Source organism: Nasonia vitripennis, chromosome 1 (genome assembly GCF_009193385.2).
Source record: "Nasonia vitripennis strain AsymCx chromosome 1, Nvit_psr_1.1, whole genome shotgun sequence".
In the NCBI taxonomy this organism is placed as follows: Eukaryota; Metazoa; Arthropoda; class Insecta; order Hymenoptera; family Pteromalidae; genus Nasonia; species Nasonia vitripennis.
Genome location: NC_045757.1, coordinates 10,775,099 through 10,792,861, shown reverse-complemented (window position 1 = coordinate 10,792,861; position 17,763 = coordinate 10,775,099). Strand labels below are relative to the sequence as shown.

Here is a 17,763-nt window from a genome sequence, read left to right as displayed (position 1 = left end):
TATTTCAATACAACAATTAAAAAATTTAAAGACTCATTGACTTCCTTACCTTATATAAAATCACAAAGTTTTAATTAACCGTGTAATACGACGTATATATTCCTTTTCATTAATCGATGTATAATGTTCAATCGTTAGTATACTACGGCATTGGCACATAGTTGCGTTTTCGTTAAAATTTCTCTCGCGGGAATTACCGGGAACCCACACACACACACACACACACTTGTAATCGGCCCTCTCTTATATTCCTATAGCAATCTTCGTATTTGTATCATCGCGTAGTCAAATAACATATGCGCGCAATCTATATATGTCCTGCGCGACGTACAATTAATCGTGTGATTAGTGGACAGAAAAATATTGGCACGGAAAAGTATACACTATTTCATCGTATATCTTATTTAGGAAATGTTCCTTAGTTCTATATATATATGCAATTACTGAGTTCATCAGTAATCAAGTAAATCGGTAAAACGCCGAGCGTCAGCTCGAAAGTATTTTTAGGACATCGATCTTATGAGACTATGTTAAATATATTATGAGAGATTAAATTGGAAAAAGTAGTATTCGAAATTTGCTTATTATTACTGCACCGTATAGCGAGCTCTTGGAGGAATTTTCTCTGTAACACACTCAAAATTATTCAAAGATTCGGCTATTTTAGGTAAGTATATCTCTGTTAAGTACACGCACCTTAATGTCTTCTACATAGAGAAAGTCATGTGTGCGTCAGAGTTGACTATATGTTGAAACTGTGAAATTTCGTCGATCACTATATTGCAAGTTGGAATTATATCGAGAAAGCGTAAATTGACTTTCGTGCAGCTTTTGAAGGAAGAAAAGAGATTCTTATGAGATACATATAGAACACTTACGAGACACCGTTTTTATCGTAATTTTATAGTCGAGAGAGTCCAAGTATACATATATTTATATCGTTTATTTTTACCCTTGCTATAATTTGACTCGATCGATTAGATCAACATTTTCCTTCTATTCGAATTCGCGCCTGGTTCCTCGCACATAATTTCGCACATCGAAATACCTATCAGTCTTTGTTTATAAATATCTATATATAGCCACATTCATAAAAAAAAAAAAAAAAATAAATAAATAAATAAATAAATAAATAAATAAATAAATGAATGAATGAATGAATGACGTAATCACAGGTCACATATTCTTAAGTAGGTGTCGAACATTGAACGTGATTAGGCCTTAAACGTTTGAAACGGCTCATCGATCGTGTACTCGATATTTATCGTTATTACGTACAATTACCACTCGTCGTTGTAGTCCCCAAAAATTGAAATATAGGGGAGAGTCTCCGAACTACTTATACAGCTGCGTTCTACAGTTAGCATTAGACGATTGTATGAGCAAAGATTAGAATTTCAGAACAGTGTCTCTCTTTTGTTAGTGCGGAAGATTAATGTATACCGATTGACTCTCCTCTATGCACATACGTGGCTTTAATTTAGCTTCGATCAATACTTTCCAAACGATTTATATAGTTTAAAAGGCACAAAAGATAAAAGTCAATGTTGCGCATTTATATAGTTACAAATTAATGAAATCTATCGGTAAAATTCCCAATCATAAGTGCTACAAAGTCTACGTACACGCAATAATCAACGAATCTGCAATTGTATATATGTTAACGAAAATTGGTTAAAAAATATATACGTATATCGTAAAATCTTTCTTACGTATAACTATAGAAGATTACAATATCGCATAATTATCACAATTAATAAACTTACTTACGATCAAGTAATTGCTGTGTAAAATCAAGTGATTGCTATATAGTTAGGTACCATATTCCATTAATTATTTACGAAGTTATAGAAAAACTGAAACACGGACATTGTCGGACGGACGCGTGAGTGAAAAGTGCAACGGCGTAAGTATCATATGGTGCATAAAAAACGAAGTTTTATCATACTTTTGGCTCGACTGCTCTTTACTTTATTATACTTTAGCGGTTGGCACAAGTCTGAAATTGCTAATTTTTTCGACTTTATTCGAAAACTAAATCACAGATCATTTAACGCTTAGTAAAGAAATGAAGATGATCGCAGGTTCAGTTAGTAACAACATTTCGATGACCCCTATAATTTGTTTCCAACCCAAGCCATTGGGCATCTCTGGCTTTAGATTCTCATCTTTTACATCTCGCTAATCACCGATGCTTCTAATTCAGTCATTACATTAACAATTGTTCGTATACATATATTTGCACAATGGCACCTTCACTCAAAATCTAGGCTTTTAATAAGCAGAGTAAAATCCTAAACGAATTAGGTAACAAGTTCATCGTCGACTAAAACATCACTTAGTATAAAAAACGTAAAGGAAACTAGGGGAGCAAAGCAATAATCCCATAATCTCGCTGTTACATTTCGTTGGACTGGAAGAAAAAGCTCGGGGGGTCAGTTTAACAAGTGCATATAGCCTAAATCGTATACATCAGCCTCGTCCCTATACTCTCCCGTTAATAATCCTTAGAAAAAGCTCGAGGAAATTCGCCTATTGCAGCATCGTCGACCAACGAAAGACGTATAATCTGGAGGGCTCTGGATTTCGCATAGCATAATAGTAGTCTAGACTGTGGTGGGCTCGGATGGTTGTTGCTGGCTCGGCGAGGCCGGCGGCTCGGATGCGATACTTTCCGCTTCGTTGTCCTCCTCCTCCTCCTCCTCCTCCTCCTCCTCCTCCTCCTCCTCCTCCTCCTCCTCCTCCTCCTCCTCTTCCTCCTCGTCGTTCTCGAGCATCGGCTGCTCCGGCTGCTGGGACTGCTGGGACTGCTGGGACTGCTGGGACTGCTGGGACTGCTGGGACTGCTGCCGGTCGTCAGGTGATTGCTGAACCTTCGGGGCGATGAACATTCCGCGGGGACTGAAGGTGTCGCAGTAGAGGTTCTCCTTCTTGTGAACGCGACGAACGTGACTGCGCAGATTGTCGCGGCGAGCGCTTCTGTAGGCGCAGTGCGGGCAGAGGTGGGGCTTTTCACCGGTGTGCATTCGACGGTGCTGGATCAACTGTCGAGTAAACGGGTAGCGCGAAAGCTTTTCAATGTGGCTCATACGCAGCTGTCGAGATAGGGAGCATTTTAACAAGCAATAACGGACCTTCTTCAGCTGGACGGTGCGAAAGATGCAGATGTCGCAGCAGAAATAACGATTGTCTCGGTGTCGACGCATGTGCTTGCTGAGGTCAACCTCGGAGGAGCGGTCGGCGCCGCAAACAGCGCAGCTCACCCTGCTCTCGGTGGCGGTGCCCCTGGCGTGGGCTCGTAGATGCCTCTGAAAGGCCTTCTCGATGGTGCACGCGTAAGAGCACAACGAGCAGCGGTACTCCTCTCTTTCGTACCTGCAATGCAATAATCGCGCTTGCAATGAACACTTTGGGCAGTTTTTCTTGGAGCAGGTGAGAAAAGTAAGTTCTAGTACCTATACCTGACGCGCTGTAATGCCAACGAACGTTTCTTGCCCTGAGAGGAGCTGGAGGAGCCGTCCGTGTTCGCGGCTTCCGAAGATTCCTTGTTGGCATTGCTGCCATTACTGTTGCCGTTGGCTTTTGCTCGAGCTTTGCTGCTGCCGTTGTTCGGGCGTTTCTTCTTTGCTCGCGAGGCTGGATTCGATGTTGGCGGGCATGGCTGTTTCCGGACGCTTCTACTGCTTGGGCTGCTTTCCCTTGATCTGCAACGGGCGAAATAAGTTGGTGAAATAAGTGAGAAAAACCTGTTGGATTTCATTAACAAGCCGCACCATCGCTGAAAAATGGCCGTAAATGACGTAAATTAGTGCTCTACTCACAACATGTCGGTGCAGGACGAGCGATCGCTCTCCGACTCGTTGTCCGAGCTGGGATTCGATCGTACGTCGGTGGCCTCGAGGGCGGCCGTAGCCGCTGACAACCTGCCTAGCATCGAGGTGTATGCGTCTAGCATCCAGCTGCTCAGTATGGGCATCTGCGTGTCCCTCTGCGCAAAGATTGGCATCTGCTTTATTTATTTAGATCCTAATTATACAATAGAGTAAAGTTTAGAGCAAAAGTGGCTTTATATATATATATAATCAACGACTGAAGCACGAGCCATAGGCAACATACAATTCACCAGTCTACGGCACGGTCGGTAAGGCAGTGTTGGGAAGCCCCTTTATGTGTCCCCCAATGAATGACGTAAGGAGCTTTCAGTTATCATAATAATTACCCAGCTCTCGGCGCTGCCGTCGTTCTCCTCCGCGCTTCGGTTCTCCTCGGCCTCCTCCTCAACCGCGGCGCGGTCAGGCTCCGGCTCTTCCTCGCTGTCTGCGCCACCTCGTTCCCTGCGTCGCGTCCTGCGCCTCTTCTTCCTCTTCCTCTTGTCCCCTTCTTCGGCCGTGGACTCGTCATCCTCGTCGTCGGGATCCAAGTCGTCGGGCGGCTGCCGTTTGCCGGATTTCCAGACGAGCTCCATCGCCGCCGCGGCCGCATTCGACTGGAGCGCGTGCAACGAGTTCAGGATGAGGGCAGCTGCCGGCAAGGGGTACACCGCAGCGGCCAGAGGGTGGGCACCGTAAACGGCGGCGGCTGCGGACTCGAGCCAGCTAGCAGCTCCGTTCCCGGCGCCGCTGCTCGTCGAGGCTGGCGAGGTCGCTCCGGCCTCGAGCGCGCGGCTTCTGACCCCATATTCCATCTGTTGGCACAGGTCGAGTGGGTATAGTATATACAGTTGACTCGAATTCTCCTGGACACGTATTTAAATGTCGAATATTATTATTATTATTATTATTATTATTATTATTATATTATGATGTGCCTAAAAAGCGAAGGGATTAAAAGATACGAGCGGAATAATCGGCAGTTACACATACGCAAATAACGTATACATGCACTCTTGATGATCCTCTCTGAAAATGCCCCTCTCAGTTGAAATACATAAGATCGGAATACAAGGTGCCTTTCACACTGCACGAACTCATGCATAACTAATGGTCGAACGCAATCCATAAAACAATGCGTATACAGTTATTTTTAATTACTCAGTCAATAAATCAATCAAATATTCACAGACTCTCCGCATCGAGAGGGCGTAATTAATTATATCTTCTTTATCGAACGTATATAATATGAATTTAATACATATCGAGAGTTGAAATTCGCGTAAGAGCAGGTTAATTAATATATAGCTATGGGCTTTGATAACCATCAAATCATGTTTCAGCCATCGTTACGATGAAAGGAAAAAAAAATCATACGAATTTTCCATGCGAGCGCAAAAAATGACAGGTATGCACTGAAGGTATAAAATTAATTATGCCAAATAAATACGCGCGATCCGCGCTAATATACTGCAGGCAACTTATTCAACTGGCCCCCTCTTCGTCGGTTCCCGGAAAAACTAGTCTTTGATCCGCGCGCAGAGGCACAAATGCGGCACTTCATCATATCGTGGCAACGCATTTATTAAATTCACATCGCTCCGACAATTCGCAACAACGTGTATATAACGAATAATCCTCTATATCAAATGGCAAATTAGCTATATACCGACTAATTATTATCGACTCTTGTTCAAACACGGTGTAGTATTATCACTAGCTGTATTAAATAAATAAAGCTGCACACGCCCGACCGTATCGCGCGTTTACCATACTGAAAATACCCGCTGACTGTATGTTTGCCTATCTAATGAATATAATGAGCGCGCTGTACATAGCACCGGGGAGACCATCGGTGCAGCGTTTTTCCTTCACGGCACACAATCATCGTAGTTTAGGCTGCGACGATTATTAATCAGAGTCACGATCGCGTACGTGTTCGTATAGTTTTGCATAATTGTCTCTGTATACTGTATCGCGGGGTCATAATATGCGCGCGTGTGTGTGTATATATATATATAATAATGCAGCCCTCTCTCTCTTACTCGGCTGCGCGAGATGTATTGATTGTTTAAATTATATCGGGCTCTGGGAATGAAAATACCCGTTGCCTAGTTCTGGCGAGAAATAAGCGCGGCCAGATAGCTGCTCGTGTTATATGCAGGTATATACGCACCGAAAGTCGAACTTTCCGTTTGTTTTATCCAAACAGTCGCTCGCGTGTACCCTAAATCGAATGAAGGTAAACCGTGTCTGTACAATTTTATTAATCAGCCCGAGAGTGTGCGTCGAGTCCATTTGGGTCGATATTATAAAGATGAGCGCATAGCGATGTCCGGCCAAAAATAAAGCGCAATCCGGCCAGTGTCTGAGCATACACGCACGCACACAGACACGCGCTCGTATATACACCGGATCCAGGAGCTGCAGTACAGTCGCACGTCTCTCATCTATATAGACAAGCGTGAGCTTGACGCGACGTGACAAGCGATCGAGCTAAGCTGACGTCACAGGGATCCGCGTGTCAGGTCCTGGAGCAGCAACCGCATATCGCACGGAGTACCTATATACTTATTATCCTCGCGCGAGCTCTGTATCTCGTCGAGTAAAATATGTCCTCCTCCGTATGCATGTACACTCGCATCCCCCGGATAAAGAAAACAAAAGCGCTCACTCCCGCGACACTGCGTGCACGCACTCGCAAACAGCCTCCCGAAGAGGATAATATAATAATATATTTACGTGATGTGTCCAAGACGATGAGGCTCGAAGAGAAGAAGAGCAGCGGCAGCAGCAGCAGCAGCAGCAGCAGCAGGAGGAGAGGCTAGCCTCTATCTGGTTACCATTACCGCGTATGAAACGCGCTGCTCGGGACTCGCAAGCTCGCAAGCTCTCTCTCTCTCTCTCTCTCTCTTTTCCGAGCAGCGCCAGCACGTACATACACACGTAGAGATAGAGAGAGAGAGAGAGAGAGAGAGAGAAAGTCGGGGGGTGTAGAGAAGGACGGCGCTCGGCGTGTCCCCCCACAATAGCCCTATTTATGATTGGGCAAAATTGCTTTCCATGCGCAGAATAAAATCCGACTATCTGCCCGGGGAAAAATCGGGCGCGCGCGCCACCATTCGCGCCGCGGCCGCGGCTCCTGCAGGATATCTATATATGTAACTCTCTTCGCAGCTCTCTGCAGCCTACCTATATTCGGACTCCGGCTCTTCTCGGCTTCTTTCAGCCTCGTCGCTCTGTTCTCCGCTCTTCCGCGACGACGAGGCCGAGGAGGACGCGGGACACTCGATTTCCACTGGTTTTTGCAGGATCCAGAGGTACCCATGACGTTTTATCGCCGAGCCGAAGCTTGCGCGCGGCGATCACCGGACACCTATCGGCTGCGCGAAAAATTCGCCAACATGGCGATGCAGCGTCCCAGCTCAGTCGCGAGCGAGGCTGCATTCGGCGCCTGCGCGCCGCGATGCCATTAGCTGCGGATTTTCGAAATCGAAGCTGCTGGAATTATCATTTTTCTTGTTTTTTTTTTTTTTTTTTTGCCAATGTTTTTCTTTCCCTTCCGGGACGATAATCGCTCGGGTGCAGCGCAGGCTGTTTCCGGGGCGTCGATGAGCCCGGGGACGGATTATTTGCGGAACGAAATTATCGACGTGCACCGTACGCGCAAAAGAGAGAGAGAGATGCTTCATTTGGAGCTGGTTATTATATGTGCATGGGACTGGGGTAGGGAGAAGCGCTGAATTTTCAACGGGTTTTGCGCGCCCTGTATTTTTGGCCGATCGATCTAGGTGGGTTATTGTTGGACAGGCGAATGTGCGGGATTGGCTGGATGAATCCGATGCAGAGGATCGTTCACTCAGAGACTTTTACTCTGGATCAATGTAGTATGCGCTATCGAGGGTTTATAAAAGCTTTTCGAAATTGGGAGGGAGTGCCGAGGTCGACCGCGACGTATTTTTCGGATTTTTCAATTAAAACTATGAGAATTTTTCAGTATGTACTCATACTCTGACATAATACATACATGCGACGATTACGAAACATATAATATGTTCTTCGCGTCTTTGGTTCGCATGGTATACAGAATGTTTGTACAGACCATAAAAACGATATGTTGTTAATCATTGATATAATATATTTTCGAATAACGAAGCTCGTCGCTGGTACACGGCTCATACACGGACTTATTGTTATTACCGTTTGTTTCGACTCGCACAATTGAAACGTATCGATGCCATATCAAATTTATAAATTTATGAAGCCCGCGTGGAATTAGGAAAAATTATATGGCTGGGGCTATGTTATGCTCGAATATTTCGTATTATCACACTATAAGCTAAACCGCGAATACAAAATTGACTAAACTTCGGATGTACAGAGGAAAAGTTTTGATTATCCTTTCACACTGGTGGACGATGTGGCGTGACACGGGTAAGTGGCGATCGAAAAGTCTTTTTGAACCTCTTTTGTTGCCGCAGTGTCATAATGCGCTGATTTCAAAAATGCGAAATTATTGTAAAAAAATCAATTCCTCGATTAAATGCAGGTCAGGTTTTGCAGACTTGTACTATATGGACTGAAGGAATAAGGCAACAACTAAGTAAGCTATACGTTTTACACTGTAGCTGTCTGAGCGCCACCTCTGTTTCGCTAACTTATGCAAATCGTCATTCTCTAACAGTTCGCTTATCTCTTTGCGAAATTACGCGCGCAATCATCTTATATTATGAATTGTATATGAGATAACGACTCTCGCCCATCTATAGGCTACAAACATGCCCAGATGCATAGAGAAAGAGCTGATACCACAAGTGAGTTTCTGATCGTAAGAATGAGTTTTGAGAGGAAATTATATACCGATGGCGTTATTATACCCGCGCAGTTCATACGGCTGAACACGAATTTGGGGAAGGACATCGAGAAGACGATGGAGAACATTTTCATGTTTCTCTACGTGTCGGGATCTCCGTTAGACTGTTCGCCACCCACTTTGCCGAAGACAAGGTAAGCAGTCTTGTTGAAATGATATACAGTTTCAATCTTTCTTCAAATAAAATTTGAACGAATCTTTCAGTCTGCATGGATTGCGTTCTAGTGATCTTCGTGTATTCTTACCGATGGAGAATCTCCTCTCAAAAATTGTTACAAGATCTTATATGCGTACAAGATGTTCTCATCGAGTCTTCGTGATGGATGGCTATATATTGTTGTGACCGAGCCTAAACGTTGCGCGATTCGAACACCTAGAATCGCGCATAGCGACTTTAGCAACCTGCAACGAGATCAACGACGTCGCGGATGTTATTGTTTATGTTTAGTCTGGTTCTGTCAGCTGTTGAGAACAGTCGTGTTTACGTTCGAATAAAGAGTCCGAGTTCAAGAGTGATTTTCTATAAATAAAGTGTTGTTATTTTTATTACCCAAACCCGATCATAACAATACTATGCTTCGTGTGGGTCCCATGTATGTACCAGATAGTTGTTGAATAATGTTTAAGACTTTTCGTCGTAAGTATATAAGCTTCGAATGTTTATGTTTAGGTTGCAGGTTTTTACGAGAGGTGGAAAAATGGCTGACGAAGAAGCTTACGGTTTAATAATCATCAGGATGATTCGATTGCACTAACGCATTTTTGAATTGAGTATAGGTGATGTTCTGCAGTAGAAAGATATACATATAGATAGAAAAATAAAATACGTTGAAAGGATAAGTGTATGGAACAAGATAGTAATAAACCTATAATAAAATAATAAGCTATGTAGGCATGATAGAAATATATAAACTTATTAAGCTATAATACAGCAAGATAAGATTAATGGATACACAAGTCAAAACAAATATAAAATAAAGTAGAGATATGTTAAAAATAAAACACACGCAATTGAAAATTCAGAAATGAAACTATAGAGATTTAGGCAGATAATTATAGACAATGGAGGTAAAGTTAATTTCCGTTTTACCGGAAAGCCACAGAATGTATATGTATAATCACACACGAGTTAAGGATGCACGTTGCCCGTATTACTACTACTCATTTTTGATCACTTACTAATCAACAAACGGATACTTTAGTGATTAGTCGCCCCTACTCCTAGGGCAAAAAAAATGTTAAAATCATGCATGCGGTACAAATAATCAGTACACATGTTTTATCATCATCTTCAATTCGAAGAAGCGTCGCCGACGACTGGTACTGCGATAGCTATATCTATAGCATAGAGGACAGATGTCTAATTTCACGTATATAAATTATTGTCGCGCGCTATATGTATAAATAAACGTCGTCGGCGACGTCTATTATGCGTTGAATAAAATACTTTTCTCTTCGCCGCCTCTAATTTTCAGGGAAATAAATTTAAGCCACCTATACATATAAATATAGGAGGATGAGTTTTTATAAAGAAAGTATCCGAATAGAACTCGCTAGGGAAGTCATTCCGCGCCTTCTTCTTAAATGTCGTTAGAGAAGCGTGCATTACAGTAAATATATTAATTGAAGAAACAGAAAATCGAGTTGAAAAATACAATTCGAATGAATAAATTCGAAAAGACGAATCGAGTGAACATTACTCGTGTTTATATTTTCATATCCAATCCTACAAGTTCCTTAATTTTCAGAGAATCAGCATATATTATGCCCTTTGTCAAGTGAAGCCTTCGTGAAAATAAATTACCCTTTCCTATAAGAATGCCTGACATTTTCATATATGCAAATTGTCCCAATTTCCAAGAGAAAAAAAAAGAATATAATAAAAGCATGGAACTCTTCGACAGCCGCTACTTCATAATCAATAATACGTGCATGAAGCTATTGGGTATCTGGCCCTACTCAAGCCACGTCAAAAACTACCTCAGACGCTGCGGACTCGGGCTTTTCCTCCTTTCTTGCTACCTGCCTCAAGTGAGGAGAAACATGCGATTTTTTTAAATAAATTCTATAGTCATTTTCTTAATTTTTACTAAAGTTGTGCGCATAATTGCATTCAAGTTTATTCCTCTGTATATGTATTTCGGCGAAGATATGGACCAAATGATCCAGAATATCGGTGTGATACTCTACGTTTTTGGGACCTCTGTGAAGCTCATCACCGGTGTCACGGCCAAAGATAGGGTCAGGCATGAATTTTCCTTTATTTTCCTCAAAATCTATTCACGTGCTAATATATAGTTTTAAAAAATTACCACAGATGAAGATAGTCTACGAGAAAACAGCCAGAGATTTTCAGACCATCGTTGATAAGGAGGAGCGTAATATTCTTTTCGAATATTCCGAAAGAGGAAGAACGTTGTCCATCACTTTTATAAGTACTTACTCATCCTTTTCTTTGTAATCACCAAAACATCAGATAAATCAAACTGCATTATTATATTCGTAATTAAAACTCACACTCGGAATTCAGTCTACATGTGGATCGCTTTGGCGATTTATGTGGGCCTACCGATGGGTCCGTTAGTTCTGGACTATTTCATCCCTCTGCAGAATGGCTCACGAGAGCGGGGCTTCGTTTGGAAAGGAGAATATCTGGTGGATCCCGACAAATACTATCTCACGATCTACGCAGTCGAGCTGTTCTCCAGCGTCCTGTCGGTGACTATACTCTCCTCCGTCGGTCCCATGTACCAAGCGATCGTTGAGCATTGTCTAGGGCTTTTCGTTATCGTTAAGTGAGTGAACTTCAATCCGATGTTTCTGCGAAGAGTAAAAGAAAGATTTGTTCGTATAACGAATTTTCAGGTTCAGGTTGCAGATTTGTACGAGAGGCGGAAAGAAGGCCGAAGAGGAGTCTTACAGGCTGATAGTCAAGATTATTCGATTGCACAATGACATCATTGAGTTGAGTATCAGTGATGTTCTATAGTAGAAGTTAGAGATGAATTTTTTAGCGTAAGGAGATGTTTGAGGTTTTCCAACAGGTTTACAAGGATAATCGAGGCTTCGTACACCTCGTACTTCTTCATAGAAATGGACATAACGATCTCATTGGTGACTCTCATCTCGGTTAATGCGAGTATTTTCGACACTGCGCCTGACAGATTGTTAGAAATAATGTTGCTTATATTTGTACAAAATTTTCATTAGCTAATAAGCAGACTCGACTATCTATTCGACTCCATTAGACATATCTTCATTCTACTCGGAGTAATGATACACATGTTCTACCTGACTTGGCCGAGTCAAAAGATGATCAACCACAGTACTGACCTGTTCCATGATACGTGAGTACATTCGCTACGCAATATAAGGTTTTCACATATTCAGTTACTCGAACGAATGCTCAAAAAATCATTTATTCAGTTACTCGAATGAATGGTACAATTGTTCCATCCGGTGTCAAAATCTACTCAAGTTCGTGGCGTTGAGATGCGTAGAGCCGTCCCAGCTAACGGCAAGAGGATTGTATGTGATGAATTTTGAAAATTATGCATCGGTACTAGTAAAAAACTACCTAATTTTTTTTCGTAGAAATCTTCTACTGATTTCATTCTTCTAAACGAGTCATCTGTGTTTTGTTTATGAATTTCAGCTGGTGAAGACGTCAGCCTCGTACATCACTGTTCTGTTATCTTTTCGTTAATGGTGATTCATTTGTTGATGTTCAATATTGTTATGTAATTAGAAGAACTTAATCGCTTAGTAGAATCAATTTAGGTCGTTAAAGATGTGTATACTGTTAATAATAAATACAAATAACCAAAGTAGATCAGAAAAATACAGTGCAGTTATATATGGAATAAAATTTATTACTACTTAATAATAATATATAACATCTAATATAAAAATATTACATTTAGCCTAATTATATAAAATAAGTGTCTTAAACCTATCTGCCGGTTTCCAAAGCAGTGGCAGCTTCGAATGCCTGTACCTCGATCAGCAGCTTCTTCACTTGTCTTACTGTGATATCTGGATTCTGCAACTGTATCGATAAAACCAACGAAATATTAATCATTTTCTCTACTTTCAGATCGACGAATTTGAAAACGAAGATCACACTCACCCTTATTTTAACAAACAATGCCTTTGAAGGACTCTTCATCTTCTTGTAAAGTCTGACCAGCGATCCGTGATTCGTGTGTTGAGCCAGTCGTTCCCATCCTCCAGTCCTATCTAGGATATGCAGTATGCGATTTACATGCGCGTCCGAGAGCTTCTCATCACCAGGCCTAGCCGGTTGCAATTGAGGTTTCGTGGTCGGTGAAGTCTTTGTCACCGTTGGTTGAACAGCTGGCCGCTCTTGGGTACTAATTCTCCTACCCTGACTAAAGGTACGCGAAGCTTGCAATATTGCTCGATCTTGTAGCATCATTTCGTCCTCGGACTCTTCTTTAAGGTCGAGCTCCTCTTGGATGGGATCGTCTGGTTTTCCTTCGCTTAGCAACTGCATGAGCTGAAAGTATATGGTTTACTTTGATAAATGTTCTAAATGAGTCCATTTTTGCGCAAAGGATTGTTGCAGTACTTACTTTAGGATCGCCCTTAGCTAGGTCGAAAGAAGATTCTCCAGGTCGGGGGGCATCATCTTCGGAGTCACTACTCTCGCTCTTTATGGTAGGCGTAGCGGAACTGTCTATCGGTGTATGGATTGGCGGAAGCTAGCACAAATCAACATTTTTATTAATTTTTTTGTTCTTTCCTTAATAACCAAATCTGATTTTACACAGTCTAAAAGTACTCACAAGACTGTTGTCTTCATCCTCTTCATCTCGATTGATGTTGTTATTCCTGATCTGTGGATCAGCCCCGTGCTTCTTTAGAATTTTTATCAGTTCCTCGGCACACTTGCCTCCTTTGACGACTGCGCTGTGCAGAGCAGTATTACCTCCAAAGTTCTTCGTGTTTACATGAATATTGGTCTAAACACAATAACTATGTTAATTGCACCTTAAGAAAGTCAAGTTGCGATAAAGTAAAGTACGATTAAACTTACTTTTGTCAAAAGGTACTCGACGATGTGTTTGTGATTGCTATCCACAGCGATATGCAGCGCTGTTCTTCCGTAGGACATGTCCGTTGAATTGACATCGGCGCCGGCCTCGATGAGAGCCTTGACAGCGTGTAACGAGCCAACTTTGGCGGCCAGGTGCAGCGCTGACCAGCCAGCCTCAGTATGCGCCTCCAGATTCAACTTGACGTTGGACTTCAGCAGCTCGTCGATGCACGCGTTCGCATTTACTATTGTCGGATTATAACAGGTTATTTTATACCTAAATATATTGTTGACACAGTCAACAATAGACAGTTAAAAATGATTTTTCGGCATCTTTGTCAGTAATAAATTTAATTAATAACAATTTATTATTGACTTTCTCGATAAAATAATAAATTATAACCCATATTAAAAATGCTCACCAATAACGGCATTATGCAATGATGATGCATCTTCTTCATCGCACAAGTTCGGGTCAGCCCCAAGTCTCAAAAGGGCTCGAACTATGTCGGCTTGATTTTGAAGAACCGCCATATGAAGTGGGGTCTATAAAAGAAATATACGTTAAGTTAGTATTCAATTTAATTATTTTCCCTGTAATCACTGTAAAAATTCTACCTTTTGTGCACTATTCTGCATGTTAACAATAGCCTTGAACGATGGATCGCTACCAAGAATTAGTAACAGATATTTAGCGGTATCAAACTGCTCGTGACGTAAAGAGAAGTGCAACGGAGTATCTCCGAAAATAGTTGACTCCTGTAATAGATCCTGAATCTTGTCTATTGTCATTCTCTTAGAGCCAGGCGTTCCATCGGCTTCTTTTAGAACGTTCGTCACTTTTCTGAGACTATCATTGGCAAAGTCCTGAAATGCGAAAATGTTTTCGTATAAATCCAAAATGTGTTACTTTCATTATTTAGGAAAATACAAGTAAAGATGATAAGCTTACTTGCTGTGATCTTTCAAATTCAGTTGGACCACCACCATCTGTATCCACACCATCTACAAAGTTCGATGGAAGCAAATTGTAAAACTCTGAAAATAAAATTCAACAATTATAAGCTGTTATATACATATACGGTGTATATGACGGGCTATATTCAAAATACTCACTTTCTAACGAAGAGTTATCTTTCAAAAATTCGTCGAGATCTGCAGAATTACAATGCTGACCATCATTGAGTAATTTCTTGATTTCTCCAGAAAGATTTGATATATTCTCCTCGCCTAGGTTGATACAAGTTTCTGCCATCGGCATGCAGATATCTAATTGAGGAGCTGGAACCGGACTATGCGCGAATTCCATGCTTCCAGATGTGGATAAGCGCGGACGTTTTCTGTCTGTAATTTATTTAGAATTGATTGATCAAAATGAGTTAAACTAAATAGATTGTTTGTATGCAAAAACTTACTAAGTACTTTATCCGATGGTTTGTAAACAAATGTTATACTGTTGGAAGTTTCTCCATCCGATGGCCTCTCAAGTTTCAGTAGAACTTCTACTGGCTGCGTTATGTTCACATCTTTATAGGAAGGCGTTCTGTGTAGAATTATCAGGATATTGTAAAACTTATCAATCGATTTTTTTCTACGGATATTATAGAGATTCTGTTGTAACTTACTTAAATACAATCGCATATTGATGATGTACATCAAGTTCCGAAAATCGTCCTTCTGCGCTCCATATAGTATTATCTTTCTCGTCAACTTCATAAAATATAACTTTGATATTTTCTGTCGAACATAATACAGAAACGGTATTTAGTTAAGTTTGAAAAAAATTCAACAACCAATGGATTCAATTATTTTATACATACTTTTACCAACTTTTTCCACTAATAACCAGACTTCTTCATTTCCTTCACAAGAACTTGTGTGTTTGTCAATGCGACAAATTTTAAGTTCACCGGTCAATGCACTTTCTAAAAATATTAATTTAGTTCAATTAGAAAATTTTAAAAAATCTCAGTTTTTGATCAAGTTTATTCACTTACTAAGATTGTTGATGGGTCGAGAATATACCTTCTCTGTTATTGGAATCAAAACATCATTTGCGCCAGGAGCAAAACCTTGAAAGCAGAGTGCTACACTGTTCAGATTCATCCATTTTTGAGCTTTTTCAGCTTCCATTTTCATCTAAAATATTTCATATAAAAACCTTGTCTAGACTAAGCAAATCTCATTTTTCATTTATTAAGAAACAAACCTCCAAATCCTCTCGTGTGCTGATAACTGGGTTCTCGAAATTCTTTCTTTTCTTCTCCTCCATAACTTCAATTTTTCTCTTTCTCATAATTTCTTCTTTAATATTTTTCTTGGCTGTGTGTATAATTCCCATATTGCAAAACCTAATGTGCAGTCCGAAGTAATGAATTAAAGTGTAAAATATAATCGATATAAAATAGTGTTTTACTTACATTGCAGTATAATTGTTTTCACGAGAAACGTTGATATCATGAGGATCATCCTTATCTGAATTTCCATCCTTTTTCACTAAGTGATGAGCATGAGGAAATCTTCTGTCCTCATCAGCAGTAACCAGGGTACATCTAATCACTGCTTCCGGCAAATGGCAGTTGATTAACTGTGCAAAATTAAGATTAATTTAATTTAAGAACACAATTAACACAATTCCAATTTGACTAACTTCACTTTGCATCAATATAAATATTTGGATAAACACCTGCGCGGTAGGAACTTCTTTCTTATGGCTAGTTTCTTCTCTTTCACCAAGGAGACTTCCATGAGTCCCCATCATCTCGGACTTGTACCTAAATCTAAATTTGTCTACCGGTTGGACAACGATTTTGAGTTCTGTTGAATTGTTAGCTAGAAGCATAGAACAAAGTAAAAAAGGTATACCAGCAGATTGTTACTAGTAGTTAACAATTGTAAATTGTATACTAACGTATAGCATATATTGCATTCTGGTCAATGGGATTGCCAATGATGGTGATGACCTGTTCAGTGGACAGGTTTAAATTCTCGCAGGTATCCATCAATGGGGACTCCACAGAGGATGGACTAAACGAGCCAGCTGTACTCATGGTGCGCTGATCTGTAATTCAAAATACAACTAGTTCAGTCCACCTCTTTTGCAGCTCGCACAACATACAGCAGCCAAGCAGCGATAGACGAAACCAATAAAAAAAGCCCCAGCTATAGAGACACAATGTCAGTCCACAGAAAAGTAATTTACCATAGTTATAGGTAAAAAAGCTCTCCGGCTGTAGGTGCACAGGCGTCAAGGGAGTGAGACTCTGCACCTGGGAGTATGCCGAGTAGTTCTCGTACGCGTCTGGCATGATTATTCTCTTCTATGCACTCTGTCAAACTGCAATAGGTGCAACGTGCACTGCACACTACTGAACACTGATGTTCCAAAACACAAACAAATAATGGATGTACCACGCAACAGCAGCGCGGTATAAGAAAGTGTCGAAGATCCTACAATATTGCGAACTGCGAAGTAAACTCAGAACTCACCGATTGAGGACTGATGTCAGATCCACTTGGCTGCCAGAGTCAAGGAGGAAACGCAACAGCAATAGCACGTAGTCCAGTCATAACCTTGATAAGCGCCGCCGCGGTTCTTCCCCGAGCCGAGAGAGATGACATGTGTGCGCCTCGTCGTCGTCTCTCTCTCTCTCTCTTTCTCTTTCTCTCAACGTTACTGCAGCCCAACAGCCAATCGGAGCGTCGCGCGCGCAGTTTCCTCCTGTTTCTCCCCGCGGCGGAACTATATAGGTGATTTGCGTGTGTGACTCGGGTATGTACAGTCTGCTTGAAATCTAGACGAGGTGATAAAGTCTTGTGCGATACCCATACATGTGTTTGTGTACTTATAATCGGAAGTTGATTGTACTAATTGGAGAGAAAGGAACAGCATGCATACCTATATATGCAATATACGCAGCTGTATGTGCAAACGGAGGGAGTCACGTGGTCGCAAGTGTCGG

General features: G+C 41.4%; 3 protein-coding genes across 6 annotated transcripts; 1 reads left to right on the top strand and 2 right to left on the bottom strand.

Moving 5' to 3' along the window:
• Nucleotides 1-2,744: 2,744 nt before the first annotated feature.
• Nucleotides 2,745-7,290, bottom strand: LOC103318028 (zinc finger and BTB domain-containing protein 49; the record flags this gene model as incomplete). Its single annotated transcript, XM_032597484.1, has 6 exons — nt 7,062-7,290; nt 4,220-4,684; nt 3,822-3,988; nt 3,456-3,704; nt 3,135-3,375; nt 2,745-3,044 (listed from the first exon to the last, which is right to left on the bottom strand). Coding segments are annotated over exons 2-6 (1,422 nt in total), but the record flags the coding sequence as incomplete, so codon positions are not given.
• Nucleotides 7,291-7,427: 137 nt separating this feature from the next.
• Or135 (odorant receptor 135) lies at nt 7,428-12,583 on the top strand. Of its 2 annotated transcripts, XM_032595796.1 has the most exons (10): nt 7,428-8,876; nt 8,947-9,335; nt 9,413-10,773; nt 10,861-10,983; nt 11,060-11,177; nt 11,273-11,537; nt 11,608-11,706; nt 11,787-12,089; nt 12,169-12,301; nt 12,398-12,583. In XM_032595796.1, exons 3-8 carry the CDS (start codon nt 10,561-10,563, stop codon nt 11,950-11,952), a joined length of 984 nt encoding a protein of 327 aa, XP_032451687.1. In that variant the 5' UTR covers nt 7,428-8,876; nt 8,947-9,335; nt 9,413-10,560; the 3' UTR covers nt 11,953-12,089; nt 12,169-12,301; nt 12,398-12,583. The 2 variants fall into 2 exon arrangements, with proteins under 2 accessions (XP_032451687.1, NP_001177540.1); NM_001190611.1 differs by lacking the exons at nt 7,428-8,876; nt 8,947-9,335 and having other exon boundaries at nt 10,630-10,773; nt 11,787-11,877; nt 11,953-12,089; nt 12,398-12,448.
• On the bottom strand, nt 12,584-17,667 carry LOC100118169 (nuclear factor NF-kappa-B p100 subunit). Of its 3 annotated transcripts, XM_008217161.4 has the most exons (19): nt 17,291-17,518; nt 17,004-17,176; nt 16,713-16,862; nt 16,488-16,633; nt 16,222-16,388; nt 16,011-16,152; nt 15,799-15,940; nt 15,622-15,726; nt 15,427-15,538; nt 15,217-15,344; nt 14,918-15,145; nt 14,754-14,839; nt 14,420-14,668; nt 14,224-14,347; nt 13,802-14,046; nt 13,551-13,727; nt 13,338-13,466; nt 12,872-13,261; nt 12,584-12,790 (listed from the first exon to the last, which is right to left on the bottom strand). In XM_008217161.4, exons 2-19 carry the CDS (start codon nt 17,107-17,109, stop codon nt 12,695-12,697), a joined length of 2,922 nt encoding a protein of 973 aa, XP_008215383.1. In that variant the 5' UTR covers nt 17,110-17,176; nt 17,291-17,518; the 3' UTR covers nt 12,584-12,694. The 3 variants fall into 3 exon arrangements, with proteins under 3 accessions (XP_008215383.1, XP_003425093.1, XP_031787153.1); XM_003425045.5 differs by lacking the exon at nt 17,004-17,176 and having other exon boundaries at nt 17,291-17,667; XM_031931293.2 differs by having other exon boundaries at nt 17,004-17,433.
• Nucleotides 17,668-17,763: the final 96 nt, after the last annotated feature.

What these genes read in the sequence shown, in the direction of transcription:
- Or135 (NM_001190611.1), top strand. Translation starts at nt 10,630, where the DNA reads ATGGAACTCTTCGACAGCCGCTACTTCATAATCAATAATACGTGCATG. An exon ending in GGGCTTTTCGTTATCGTTAA is followed by an intron (nt 11,538 to 11,607) that starts GTGAGTGAACTT and finishes ACGAATTTTCAG; the next exon opens with GTTCAGGTTGCAGATTTGTA. An exon ending in TTGCACAATGACATCATTGA is followed by an intron (nt 11,707 to 11,786) that starts GTTGAGTATCAG and finishes GTTTTCCAACAG; the next exon opens with GTTTACAAGGATAATCGAGG.
- LOC100118169 (XM_008217161.4), bottom strand. Translation starts at nt 17,109, where the DNA reads ATGCCAGACGCGTACGAGAACTACTCGGCATACTCCCAGGTGCAGAGT. An exon ending in GAATGCAATATATGCTATAC is followed by an intron (nt 16,634 to 16,712) that starts GTTAGTATACAA and finishes CTATGCTTCTAG; the next exon opens with CTAACAATTCAACAGAACTC. An exon ending in AGTGGAAAAAGTTGGTAAAA is followed by an intron (nt 15,539 to 15,621) that starts GTATGTATAAAA and finishes TATGTTCGACAG; the next exon opens with AAAATATCAAAGTTATATTT.